Source organism: Cucurbitaria berberidis (assembly GCF_010015615.1).
Source record: "Cucurbitaria berberidis CBS 394.84 unplaced genomic scaffold K460scaffold_7, whole genome shotgun sequence".
NCBI lineage: Eukaryota > Fungi > Ascomycota > Dothideomycetes > Pleosporales > Cucurbitariaceae > Cucurbitaria > Cucurbitaria berberidis.
Genome location: NW_024468941.1, coordinates 1,205,326 through 1,218,584, shown reverse-complemented (window position 1 = coordinate 1,218,584; position 13,259 = coordinate 1,205,326). Strand labels below are relative to the sequence as shown.

The 13,259-nt window shown below is 51.9% G+C and overlaps 6 protein-coding genes across 6 annotated transcripts; 4 read left to right on the top strand and 2 right to left on the bottom strand.

The window, feature by feature from the left end:
• The first annotated feature begins 393 nt into the window (after nucleotides 1-393).
• K460DRAFT_371741 (para-nitrobenzyl esterase) lies at nucleotides 394-2,360 on the top strand. Its single transcript, XM_040934405.1, has one exon. It carries the CDS (start codon nucleotides 500-502, stop codon nucleotides 2,168-2,170), a length of 1,671 nt encoding a protein of 556 aa, XP_040783105.1. The 5' UTR covers nucleotides 394-499; the 3' UTR covers nucleotides 2,171-2,360.
• Nucleotides 2,361-3,336: 976 nt separating this feature from the next.
• On the bottom strand, nucleotides 3,337-6,370 carry K460DRAFT_371740 (nucleolar protein 14). Its single transcript, XM_040934404.1, has one exon. It carries the CDS (start codon nucleotides 6,315-6,317, stop codon nucleotides 3,789-3,791), a length of 2,529 nt encoding a protein of 842 aa, XP_040783104.1. The 5' UTR covers nucleotides 6,318-6,370; the 3' UTR covers nucleotides 3,337-3,788.
• A 133-nt stretch (nucleotides 6,371-6,503) lies between these two features.
• On the top strand, nucleotides 6,504-7,531 carry K460DRAFT_349096 (uncharacterized protein). Its single transcript, XM_040931412.1, has 2 exons — nucleotides 6,504-6,624; nucleotides 6,673-7,531. Exons 1-2 carry the CDS (start codon nucleotides 6,582-6,584, stop codon nucleotides 7,359-7,361), a joined length of 732 nt encoding a protein of 243 aa, XP_040783103.1. The 5' UTR covers nucleotides 6,504-6,581; the 3' UTR covers nucleotides 7,362-7,531.
• Nucleotides 7,532-9,700, bottom strand: K460DRAFT_323302 (LETM1-domain-containing protein). Its single transcript, XM_040930537.1, has 3 exons — nucleotides 8,931-9,700; nucleotides 8,601-8,879; nucleotides 7,532-8,545 (listed from the first exon to the last, which is right to left on the bottom strand). Exons 1-3 carry the CDS (start codon nucleotides 9,498-9,500, stop codon nucleotides 7,715-7,717), a joined length of 1,680 nt encoding a protein of 559 aa, XP_040783102.1. The 5' UTR covers nucleotides 9,501-9,700; the 3' UTR covers nucleotides 7,532-7,714.
• A 90-nt stretch (nucleotides 9,701-9,790) lies between these two features.
• On the top strand, nucleotides 9,791-11,528 carry K460DRAFT_349091 (adenylate kinase-like protein). Its single transcript, XM_040931411.1, has 2 exons — nucleotides 9,791-10,403; nucleotides 10,452-11,528. Exons 1-2 carry the CDS (start codon nucleotides 10,238-10,240, stop codon nucleotides 11,096-11,098), a joined length of 813 nt encoding a protein of 270 aa, XP_040783101.1. The 5' UTR covers nucleotides 9,791-10,237; the 3' UTR covers nucleotides 11,099-11,528.
• On the top strand, nucleotides 11,454-13,014 carry K460DRAFT_381313 (uncharacterized protein; the record flags this gene model as incomplete). The annotated part of the gene is made up of 2 exons (XM_040935341.1): nucleotides 11,454-11,798; nucleotides 11,866-13,014. 2 exons carry the CDS (start codon nucleotides 11,454-11,456, stop codon nucleotides 13,012-13,014), a joined length of 1,494 nt encoding a protein of 497 aa, XP_040783100.1.
• Nucleotides 13,015-13,259: the final 245 nt, after the last annotated feature.

Below are 13,259 nucleotides of genomic sequence, written 5' to 3'. Positions count from 1 at the left end.
GTGTTCAACGAGCCGGTTTTTCTAAGAATGAAGCTCCATACTCCTTAATTAGCATGGTGCAATAACAATGCTACGAGGTCCGCGTAGTTGATGATGATGGTAGACATAGGCAGTGCGGAGCTGATGAAGATGCCCTGAAGACGAGCCCCACAAGCACACGTACTAGCGTGCCTGCCCCATCTGCTGTCTGTAGCGATTATTCTTCTCACACGGTTTCGCGACATCTATGTCCTCTTCTCGAGTTCCTAACATTCCTAACAATAGCGAGATGCACCTTATTGAGACAAGTAGAGATTTGAGTTGCTCAAGTGGAGGCGATAGCGGCCCCACTCGCCCCCCGCATTTCACATTCGGTGATCTCGGGAGGCAGTACCACAGGTAGCGCATCTCAAGGTGATGATGAGATTACCGAGTTACTTTCTCTTGTGTACTTTCACAATCCTTGGTATACAATACATTGAGTTTTGCGCTCCTCGCGATCAGACAATTCGCTTTCAAGATGCCATTATGTAGCGATGTCCTCGTTCATCCTTCATTAAAGTGCGCGCTACGCGGGAAACCCTCGGCATCAGCAGTCCAATTCCGGAACCTCAAATACGCGTCGATACCGGCCCGCTATAAGGACTCGATACCATTTGAATCGTTAGAAGTAGATTCTAGTGGAGTTTTCGATGCGACTTATTTCGGTCCATCGTGTCCGCAGCTACGAGGAGCCCAGGCATGGGATCTGACACTGGTTGGCGTGATCACACTACCTTGCGAGCAGGGGCAAGGGAAGACAGAAAATATGGATGAGTTTGAGTGTCTGAATCTCACTGTCACGGTACCAACGTCTCCCACGGCTAGCAAAAGAAAAGGAAGAAATGAGCTACCAGTCTTTGTATGGGTCCATGGCGGAGGACTCAGCATGGGTTCCAATAGCTGGCCGCAATACGATGTGCGCAGATTTGTGGATAGAAGTAGTAAGATTGGCAAACCCATCATTGGAGTCGCGATCAACTACCGCCATGGTATCTTTGGATTTTTGGCAAGCGATGAAATTGGCGCAACGGGCAATATGGGCTATAAAGATCAAGTACTAGCTTTCCGATGGATAAAAAAGCATATTGCAGGATTTGGAGGCGACCCGGCCAATGTTACAGCCGTTGGCGAATCTGCAGGAGCAATATCATTGTCGACACTGCTCTGTGCGAACATTGGAACCGAAGGCTTGTTTGAAAGGGTAGTCCTTATGAGTGGCGAGGTGACACTGCGTAAACCAACCAATCGACGATGGCAACAACAAATGTTTGAAGATCAAGCCAAACATTTGGGTCTGGACGTGAAAGATAAACAAGGCTTAAATATAGTACTCTTGGATACAGAAGCTGAAGCGTTGGCGCAAAAGTTGCCATTAGCACAGCACTTCTCTGGGACGGTAGATGGAAAATGGATCAAAGAAGATATAACAATCAAAACTGTAACGAACGGGGGAAGAGTGGAACATAAACCAATCTGGTGTAAAGAGTTCGTCACGGGAGATGCAGCGCATGATGGCATGGTCCTAAAAGCAAGAATACTCGACCACCCAGATGCCCTCGCACGGCTCAAGGTAGCCTGCAAAATGCACCTCTCGCCGTCCGAGACCCAAAGGCTTTTAGCCGCCTATAACCTCCAAAACACACCATCCAAGGAGGAAGAGATGGACCGCTTACGCGAGATTGCCTCTGAGCTCCGATTCTACCTGCCCAGTCTCGCTGCTTATAGAGGCTGGAAAGCTACTTCGCCACCAAAACGCGCTTCACGGTACCACTTCCATGTTCCCAACCCGGTAGATGGGCTTTGCAAGGGTCTGGCATCCCACGAGCTAGATGTTGCATACCTCTTGCAAAACTTCAATGACCATTTCGATGAGCGAAATCGGAAGATTGCACAAGAGATGGCTGATCATTTTATTAACTTTACTAATGGCGAAGGATGGGTCGAAAATGGCAAGGTTATTGTCTTCACCCGAGATGGTATCGCAAAGGTAGATGAGGAGAGATATGACCAGGAATACAGAGGTGGGAGAGGAACGGTCATGGAAGAAATTGGAGCGGAGAAATTGCGACATGTTGCTGAGACGTGGCAAGGTGTGAGGAAAGAGGAACACGCAAGCACTAGGAGCATTTCCAAAGAAGCAAAGTTGTGAGTGAGTGAGTACCATCATGATCAAAGCTATAAAACTATATTCTGCAACTCTTTTCTCGACGGCAGGTTATGGTCATCTCATCTAATTGACTTGGACAATGTTTGCTCCGCTCATTACATGTCCCTTCTAGAGACTCACTTACATAGTCATACCTTCAGTCTGCTCTTCATGTTTACTGGTCCTGAGCACATGCTCCGTCCTTTCAATACGCGAATCTCGCTTCTGTCGGGCCTGCTGTATGGCTCAACAGTGCGATCTTAGAATCGTAGATTTCGACATTCGGTGAATCCTGAAACACCGCTACATGGGTGACGACATTATGTCTGACTAAAGTGATGCGTGGATGTCAAGACTTCAAGTTACCTTCAAAGATTGAGAAGAGGCGAGGGGTGAAAGTACTGTCTAGAACAGGATGGACGACACAGATACATCCTGCACCAGAAGTTGCTTCCTCTCACTATCATCTTTTGGCAGTGTCTCCCTTTTTCGCAATCCGTTTTCACCTCGTTTTACAGCAAACGCACGCACGCGCCTCAATATAAATATTCTGGAGCCCGCCCTCAATTGCGCTCCAGGTTTTCTTTTCCTCCACAGATATTACGTCTCATTATATATAAACTCGACATTACACATCAACTCGACATTATAATAAAATACAATGGGATCGCAACACTCGGATGGAGTGGAAAACAGGACATCCCAGCGTAGTTTTGGATTGCCAAAGCTAGAGCGCGGCGAGCGCGCAGATACATCTGTCTCTTACACAGAAATGTAAGCATTTTTGAGCCAATCGCAAGCATATAACCGTACTGACATATCGTAGCTCCCTCCGTAACACGTGTCGTCAATCCCACGCCGCTTCGAGACCAAGATAAACAAACCACACAAGCGAACACATTGACCCCGCATGAATGGTATCCGACTTGCCTTTCGTACTCAACGAGTTCTGCACCGAAGATGTATTTGCTTTACCCAAATTCTTCAGAACATTCACGCTAGAGCAGCGAGGTGCTATTACTACTGCCAGTGTCCGTCTACCAATCCACAGTCTTGATGATATGTCTTACCTTGCGCGTTGCTTGTCTTCCGCCTGCGACAACAACGACCATGAAAGGATGCGGCTACTTGGCAAAGTGCCTAGTATGGACGCTCTCACGCGACTGCTTCGACAGAGGTTCAGTAGAGTCAAGCGGCTGATCATCGAAGATAGTACGGAGGACAGCGTCGTAATCCAATTTCAGTGGATGGTGACAGCGATTGGGGCTGTTTCCAGCGTTGAGATCAAGGTGTTGGATTATTCTGACACTTGGTAGAAGGACTCGCAAGTGCATTGGCCATCTACATTGCGGTCTGATGGCTGGGATTTTGGGTTGGCCGAGCAGACCTGGGGCAGCGCCTATGAGGCTTTAATGTCTACGGCTGATGGACTAGGAATATGGTTCTCCTGGCAGAGTTTGGATGGAGCCTGTGAGACTTCAATGTTTACGGCTGGGAATGATGTTCACGGAAGGGAATAAATAGCCGACTGGAGGTTACAAACATAGGGCTTTTATAAGCGATGTATCTGCATCGAGAGTTACTAGTTACTACCTTCCCAAACGGCATATCTACCTCCTCTCTATCCCCTCTGTCTCCGTTTCTTCTCCCGTTCATAGACATTCTTCTCCCTACCCTCCTCGCCCTGAATCTCTGCGACCAACCTCTTATACTTGGTCTCATAAGCCGCATCCTTCTCCTTCTTCTCCCTAAGCGACTCTCTCGCAATGAAGTTCGCATCCTTGCGAAGCTCTCTAAGCGCTCCCTTCTTCTCCCTCCTGTACTCCTTCTGCAGCTTAATCGAGTCCGCACGCTCCTTATCGGGATCGTAGTGCTTGTTGGGGTCGAAGGACTCCTCAAACTTGGGAATGGAGGATTTGATGGGGAGAGGGCGATGGTTATGGAGAATCTGAGGGCGTCGACGCGAGCGGGCGAGGGACATGCGGGCTCGGAGGTTTTGAAGGGTTGAGGTCTGCTGGGCGGATTTTAAAGGTGCGAGGAGGGGTTCAAAGATTTCGATAAAGGACAGGGAAGCACTCCAGAGCTCGGCTGCTGTAATGATGTTCTTGGCGTGTGCAGTAAGGAGGGCGGGTGTGGCGTGTGGCGATTTGAGGCAAAGCGCAGTGTAGCGGATGAGCTCTGGTACGTATCGCTTTGAAAGCTGCTGGTATTGAAGACACAACACACCAAGATAAGCACCAGTAGCAATATCCTGCTTAGAAGAGGGCGTGGTGAGACCTAGCCATCGTGCCATCAAAGTGATAGCAGGAGTGACCACCTGATGGAAGTGGTCAGACGTAGGGTAGATCGACCCAATGGCTGTTAGTATCGCGAGATCACCCGGCGTTGGCTCATTCGAAACTTGAAGCTGTTTGAGATGCTCCCGGAACTTCGTGGAGATCTGGACGGGATATGAGCGCGACATGGAGTGGATGTGCCGAATGATAGCCTCGATGACCGTTAAAGATACCGCTGGTGTTTGGTTCGAGAGGTACGATACGTGGTCGATGAGTGCATATGCAAAATCAGCAAGCTTGTGCTTATTGTCAGCATGAAGACCAGCATGGTAGAGTGCTCGTATCCTCTGGACGACGGTGGAGATGTCATTAGGAGCAATCTTCTTGAACACCGTCAGGAGCTCTTCGTGCGACCGAGGGCATGCATATGTGAATGCTAGCTTTGAGGATGTAGTGCTAGGTTCGAGTGTCAGCACGCCATTGAGAGCCTTTGGTTGCTCCTTGCGCTCTGGCAGAACGTTCTTCAAAAAGTCCGCATCGTCCGCATCCATGGCCATGGTGTCATCGGGCACAGAGTCTGCATCGGACTCGTCTTCTGACATGTCCGCTTCCGAGTCTGTAGCGATGAGGTCGTCGTCCATTTCAAAGTCATCCTCATCCTCGACACCCTCTGGTCTGCTGAACTGGCTGGGCGCCGCTGCGAGTCCAAACTCAGCAGCGTCGTCGCGCTCGCTCTCGAAGTCCTCATCTTCCTCATCATCTTTGACATCCTTCTTGCGAGGCTCTTCATCATCGCTCATTGGCTCTCCCTTCATCCTCCTCAGGCGCTTCTCCTCGAGCTCTTTCAATTGCTTGGCATCCTCCCGTGCCTTCTCCTCTTCAGTCTTTGTTCGCTCGGTCGGCTTCGCGCGCTCATCTTGGAGCATTTGGCGCACTCTCAGATCGTATTCTTTATCTTTTGCTTGTTGTGAGCTCCCAGCGAGGAGTGCTGCACGGTCAGCGTTGATACCGAAGTTGTTATTTTGCGCTGCTTTAGGTGCCTCGGGCTCAGGCTTCTTATTGATGTGCCCTCGCAAAGCCGCGAGAACGTCATTGAGGTCCTTGTCGAGCTCTTCCCGAAGGTCATCGTCGTCTTCTTTCTGTGCCTGACGTTCGTACTTGTGCAGTTTCGACTTGGCCATGACCTCTTTCATGACCTCGGCTTTGCTCTTCTTCCTCTCCGGCTGGTCTTCTGCGGGCACATCGTCGTTCTCTTCGCCATCAACATCATCTCTTCTCCTCTTCTTTTTCAAGAAACCGTCCTCGCCATCCTCGTCAGCACTTGACCCACCGACGCTCGCAGCATCGTAGTCTTCCTCCCCAATCTCATCGTCAAAGCGCAAGCTCTGGCCGTCATGCGTAAGCATAACCTGGTCATCCCCTTCCTCGAGATCAAACACGTTTCCACTCCTCTTGCGCTCCTGCTCTCTCTCAAACCGCGCCATCATGCGGTCCTCCGGAGTCATGGTCGGATCATTCTCGCCGATTCGCCTATCCAAAATCCCGCCAACTTTATTCTTGCGATTCATCTCCGGTAGCAGCGTCTTCCTTCTTGTTTCCTCGCCCTGGCTCTTCGTAACGCCTGGGCGACCGAGGATCTTCTTTGTGGCATTTTCAGGCTGGTTGGAGACGTATTCGAACTTCTTAGGGCGTGAGAGGTGCTTGAACTCGAACGGATTGAAGGACTCGCGGATCGCAGCCAGAGCAGAGGCTTTTTGGGCGCGGTGGTCGGCGTTCTTGTTCAACGATTTCTTCTGCTTTTTGGATTGCTGGGGGCCGGTTATGCCATGTTCGCGCAAAGAAGCCTTCAGGCGCTTCAGTTGCGAGGGCGGCATCTTGAAATAGGTGTGTAGCCGCGTAGGCTTGGGGGTTCGTTGATGTGCGTGGAGAGGCGCTTGTTGTATGGAGGTTTGAAATTATTTCCAGAGCCAAGATTTCGACCAGGGTCTGCCCTGACTAGCGCATGCAGCCCTCCAGCAGCTAAGGTCCCCACTTGCGACCATCGATATCATCGCTCGCGACAGCTGCGAACATGCACCAGGCTATATCTTCAAACTTCCTAGCTACATAACCCACACGATGACAAAGTCTGCACAGTCATGGCGCCCAACATACCCGACCACTGGCTCTGGCTCGGCCTAGGTACTTCACCTCCCTCGTGCAATCTACGACCACCAACTAATTATGTAGGCGTCTTTACCTTCATTGCGATCAAGCAAGTCTCCCACGGCCTCCAAAACATACGCATCATCACCGAAGTTCACACGCCTATCCGTCAACCCCACATAATCCCCCCAACATCGCCAACCCACCAAGAAGACGCCATAAAAACGTCCTCCCTCCTCACCCTCGCCACATCCCACAACACTGAGATCCGCTCCAGCGCTACCAAAATCCTCTGCACGCGCTTCTACGCCTCTGCCTCGGCAAAGAAAGCGCTCGTGCGAGATTTGAATAGTAAGGATGACGACGTGAAGCACCGAGCGCAATTAGCATTCAACCTATTATGCGACATGGGCGTGTGGACGGAGTATAGCTTACCGCCGCCGACGCCTAGGGGAGCATGGCGGTTGTTGGGGCGGAGGGAGTGGGATTTCCAGAGGGATGCTGCGGAGAGGGATTTGCGGAGAAGGAGGAGAGAGGCGGTGGTGATTCATGAAGGAGATGGAGCTGTGGGAAGAGAGGATGTTTACATGCGGGACCAGGAGGGGAGGATGAGCATTGAGGATGCGACGCCCGGTCAGGAGAGGACCCCAAGTGTAGAGGTGATGTTGGCTCTGTTGAGGACCGTGCATGAAACTCTGGTAGATCACGAGGGAAATCTACTAGTGAGAGAGGGGGATGTAGATGGAGGACTCACAGGGCTAGATGCGCAGTGAGCAGGATGGGCAGGACATATCTTGCCCCTGTCTCGTGGCCGGATGAGTGACACGAGATTTTGACACTATTTTATGATACCCCTAGCACGCAATGATGAAATGACGTCTTTATTTTCCTGTGTCTGTTTGGTGATACCCCGCCTCGTTCATACAAGTACTTTAACTAATTGAAATAAGGTCTTATATTAATGGCTTTGGGCACATTGTTTCTTAATTTTCTTACATATATATACAATTCTATTCATCTCATCCAAAGATGGCTTTCGGGTATTTTCTATACAGCCCACTTCTAGACGTGGGGAAGGGAGTTCGTTTCTAGTTACACAAGTAGAGAATAGTATTCATGACTCCGCTTACTCTTTTCGGGCTGCCTCAGCAGACTTTTCTTCCTTGCTCTGCGGCTCTTCGCCTTTCCTGGCCCGATCATCTTGCTCAGTTCGCTCGGCGCTTCCGCCCGTCGAGTCACCGGTGCTGGCCTCCGCCTCCTTACTCTCCTCAGCTTCTTTGGCTTCCTTCGCCTCTTTCCGTTTTGGCTTGTCATCCTCATCAATGTCTTCGTGATCTTTCGGTGATGCAGTGGCCTTGTTCTCGACCGCTTGCGTTTGCTCGTTTTCTTCGTTGATAAGCTCTTGCTGTTCCTTAAGAACCTCGAGACGCTGCTTGTTGGTTGCGGCGCCTTCGGTGTTGTGCACTTCAAGCTCGATCTCGTGGTACAATTCCTCGGGGATACTGGACAGAACAGCCTCCAAAGCATCGATCTGCGACGTCATTTCCGATTCCTTGCCCTGAGCATACACGAAGGCGTTGGAAAGCACGAGCAGCGTGGAAGGTACTCCGTGCTTCAGACGCAGGTCAAGCCAAGCCTGTAGGTCGTCGCGCAACCTGCCAGGAGAGACACCGTAGGTTCGGAGACCGCGGCTGGCGCAAGCAGTCTGGAGCTCTGGCACGGAGAGCGTTTCGACACCTTCATAAGCAATAGCCCTATCGTCACGCTTGATCTGGCGCATGCGAACGCGGACCTGGTAGCGCAGGAAGTTGTCTGTGCCAAAAGAAGTAATGTTCATGTATCGGCAGATAGAGACCAGCTGAGGTCGGGACAAGTTGTCGAGAGTCAAGTCGTCCTTGAAAATCTTGCACACCTTGATGATCTCTGCTGGGGTAGGCTTCTCGCCAGTTGTTCGAACCTGTCGTCAGTTAGCATTTATTGTTGCAACAGTCTCCCCAAATTTCAGTACATACCTTTCGGAAAAACTCGCCGAACTCGGCGGTTTGCGCATTCTCGGCAGACACAGGTAAACCAGTCTCCTTCAAAGTTTGGCGGAGGAAGTCGCTGACTTCCTTCCGGGTCGACCGGAGTTGTTTAGCTTTGTCATCCTTGGCTGACTGCCCCTCGTATGTGCTGGGAAGCATGTTGGGGAAGAGCTTCAGGGCTACGGGGAGTAGCAGTTCTGCGAAAGGAACGATTACGAACGGAAGGAAGGGGATCAACCGTCCAAGATCTTGAACTGTTCGTTGCAACTGTGGTCTAGTCAGTACTCAGTGTCGGACTATGCCGCTCAATATGCATACCTGTCGACGCTCTCGGCGGGTGAGCTCGTAGCCAGCAGTCATCTTCAAGGCCAGCTTCGTACTGATCCTGATCTCAAATCCGAGCAGCTTTGTACCGTCCCAGTAGTGGACTAGCTCATGTTTCACCTTCTGCCATAGAGTCACCTTCTTCTTCTCTTCCTCCTTCTTGGTTATGACTTTCTTTTCCTCCTTGGTCTCCGCCGCCGCCTTCTCAGTTGCTAACTCGCTCATGGTGTGTACATCCTGGGCTGGTGTCTTGGGATGAGCAGTTGGGCCGGTCTTGGGGACGACGGTGTTTTCCTTGTCCTGCACCGGGCTGATCTTGGGTTGGGCTTGCTGTTGCTCCTGCTTAGGGGCGGGTTTGCTTGCCTGCTTGGGGTCGAAGCCTGGAGGCGGATAGTTTTGTGTAGAGGCGGATGAAGTCGTCTGGGTCTGCAAGGATCGAAGCGGGATCAATATGCGGATAGCAGACGAAGTCGTGAGCAGCGGCCGATGGGTTCGAGTACTGGTTCTGATGCCCGCTCTGAACACAGCAGGCGCTGCGCGCGAGGCAGCTCGACTGGCATACATTGCGCCAAAAGCGATTGCGGACGAGTAAGGAGTGGCGTGTGCAATCTTCCAGGATTGAAGTACTGTGTGTAGAGAGAAAAAAGAGAGGCACAATAGGGCGATGGCAGCGCGCGGTGTTGTTGTGGGACGCAAGGAGAATGATGAAAAGCGCTGACGAAAGAAGCCGTTCACGGAACCGAACTGGGGCCAGGCACGCACGCCGGGGGGCGATCCAAAGCTTGGCGCAGTGGCCACGAACGGGCACGGCATTGGACCGACGGGGCCTGTCCGTACAGGTAGCTAGAGGAGAAACCCGGCACAAGAGTATAAGCTGCAGGCGCAGGTGCCGGAGGAGCTACAGGCAGTAGGCTCATCATTCATCAACTTGATTAGTCGTGAGGGTGCGTGGAGGAGGGCAAGCCAGTGAGCGCCGAGGCAAGTCCGAAAGTTGGGGAACCCGTGGGAAATCGTGTGTGAAAGCAGCAATCCGCCCCCCTCTCTCTCCCCCCTACGTCAGTTGCTCTCTGGCTTCTTACCATCCGAGGTTCGAGTCGACGTTGGACTCCCTTTCTCCTGTACTTTGCGGACTTGTAATATTACTTCTTTTCCTCACGCCTATCGTTCAACATGGACCTTTTCTAGGGATATCGACTTCCGTAGAAGCCTTTGAGCTTCCATTCCACCGATTTGTCGAGCTGTATACTTGGCCTGCAACCTACCTAGCCATACCGAAATAACCGAAGAAGATATCGCATTAAATGACGCCCTCATGTTTGTCAAGAGCGGCGAGGATAATCCTGGTCGGCGCACCAGGCGTCGGCAAGGGCACGCAGACCGAGCGCTTGATGAAGAAGTTCCCAGAGCTCTCGTCCATCAGTTCAGGTGACTTGCTGAGGATGAATGTTAGAGAACGGACGCCTCTAGGTAGGCCAGTCGTGCTCTCGCACCCGTGAAAAGGCTGACCATCGCTAGGTATTCAAGCCGAGTCCAAGATGAAGTCTGGCGCATTGGTACCGGATGGCATGATATTGCGACTCATCGTCAACGAGCTCACGACACGCGGGTGGATACGCGACAGTGGACTGCGACCATACGCTGTCTACTGCTCCAGCAGCTCAGTGGACATGGCAGAGGACGCTGTCGACTCGGTCATCATCCCTTCCGCACTGCGAACACCCAGATACACATACTCGGACCAGCCCTCTGCGTCCTTTATCCTAGACGGCTTCCCACGAACTGCGACGCAAGCAATCCAACTCGACGACATTGTTCCCATCAACATGGTGGTCAATCTCAACACGCCCAGTGATATCATCATCGATCGCATATGCAACCGCTGGGTGCATGGGCCCTCAGGACGAGTCTACAACACGACGTTCAATGCGCCCAAAGTCGACGGCAAGGATGATGTCACGGGCGAGCCGCTTACACGACGGCCTGATGACGACCCAGAAGTGTGGAAGGCGCGACTGAAAAGCTTCAAGGAGAACAACGAGCCTTTACTTGAGCACTACGACAGGCTGGGCGTCCTATGGACGGTGAATGGAAACAGCAGCGACGAGATTTCTCCCCAGCTTTTCAAGGAGTTCGGTAAGCGATTCGGCAACGTCGAGAACTGATGCTCCGAGCTTGGTTTCATATGACCATCTGCAAGCGTCTTGTACTAGGTCTTGTCTTGTGCCCTTGTATTTCTAGCTAGACATGATGTTTCTAGCAACCATAAGGGCGGTCTGGGCTTTGGTACTTATTGGGGGAAGACACACCGTGCGTTGCCCAGCGTGTTTGTTTTCCTAGCTGGCGGTAGTTGCCATCCTCATTCACTGTAGATATTTGACCGACTTTGGTATATAGTGCTCAGGGTTATCCTTAGCCACTACTAATATATCTATCCAAGCTGAATCCACACTCGCCTTGACCATGCCCACTCTATTTGGCACTCATCCCTTCCGACGAAGCGTTGAAGACTACGAAGCCATGTTCGAGAGGATCCGCTGCAACGCGCCGGCTGAGCGCCCCGCGGAAAGCCCGAGCTCCAGCCCTGGCGACCTCGACGTCACTCCTCTATCCACAACATCGGCAACATCAAGCCCTGAGCCACCATTTGAAGACTTACTCGAGGACTCCGAATTCGACAGAATCAGTGACAGGGAGGAACTTGAAGAAGACTACCTGTGTTTCAACGGCGATCCCTTGGCTATTCGGAGACGCGCAATGGCTGCAGACTTCAGTGAAGGCCGCCTGGAGACGTTCGTAGGCAGCCCACAGAAGGAGCTGGCAGGCACACAGAACCAATATGTGTCTTACCAAGTCACTACAAAGGTTGGTACACCTGTCTACAGCCCCCCTGCTTGGTTGTGAACCCTGAATGTTCACCTGCTTCGTCTAGTCCGACTTCCAGTCGTTCCAAAAGCCCGAATTCTCCGTCCGCCGCCGCTTCACAGACTTCGTCTTCCTCTGGAAACAGCTATCAAAAGAGTACCCGCAATGCGCCGTCCCGCCGCTGCCCGACAAGCACAAGATGGAGTATGTGCGTGGGGACCGGTTTGGGCCGGACTTTACCCAACGGCGCGCACACTCGTTGCATCGTTTCCTGAAGCGAATGGCCCTACATCCTGTATTGCGGAGGGCCATGCTCGTCATCAACTTCTTAGAGAGCCCAGATTGGAATCAGCACATGAAGGGCAGATCATCAAGAGCAGCAAGCGGGTCCGAGCAGGGCAGTAGTGGCTTTGTCGATGCTATCGCAGACACCTTTGTCAATACCTTTACCAAGATACACAAGCCAGATAAGCGCTTCATCGAAGTCAGCGACAAGGCTAGCAAGCTTAGCGAGGATTTGAACAACGTTGAGAAGGTCACTGTCAAAGTCGCCAGGCGGCAAGGCGATCTGGAGACGGACTATGCCGAGCTAGCAACCCAGTGCCAGAAGCTAACAACTATGGAATATGCTGTCGAAGGTACTCTTACCTCCTTCGCCGCTTCGGTCACCACCACATCACAAGGCTTCAAGTCCATTCGCGACCATACGGATCAGAACTACCTAACCAGTTTGCGGGACATGGACGCCTATATCCAAGCCCTCAAGAACCTCCTCCGCACAAGAGAAGCCAAGCAACTCGACTTTGAGGGGCTAAGCGAATACCTAGCCAAATCTGCCGCAGACCGTGATTCCCTGGCTAGCCAGCACGGCTCCGGCATCGGCGCATCGAACTTCCTACGCTCCAAAGTCGAAGATTTCAGGGGCATAGACCACGAGCAAGCGCGCCGCCAGCGAGTCCGGAAACTTGAAGTCGAAATTGAACGTCTAACGAGTGAAGTGGAGCAGTCAAAGAAAGCAAGTGAGGCCTTCGATGAGCACACAGTGAAGGAAGTTGTCGACTTTGAGCGCATCAAGGCTATCGAGTTTAAAGATACGTTGGGTGATCTAGCGGACGCGCACGTCGACTTCTTCCAAGGCACAATCGAGACGTGGGAGAAGTTCTTAGAGGATATGCGGAAAGAGGAGGATGCGAGGAAAGCCGCTGCGACATCGTAGACTGATGTCCAGCAGGTTCTTACTCCAGCGGGGTTTCGGGCTGCAGCGACACAGCATAATGTGCAGCCTGCTGCGGAGAAGGGGTTTGCTGGGTTTGGATTATACCTGATCAACCGATTCAGACATTGAGTACCCTGCATTATTGAACTGGTGGGGATGAAGAGCATTTCGGTCATTCACGGCTAGCGGGCAAATCCCATGGCGTTAGTAATTCCAATGCAAGAACTAGGATTGCAACTTTCTTT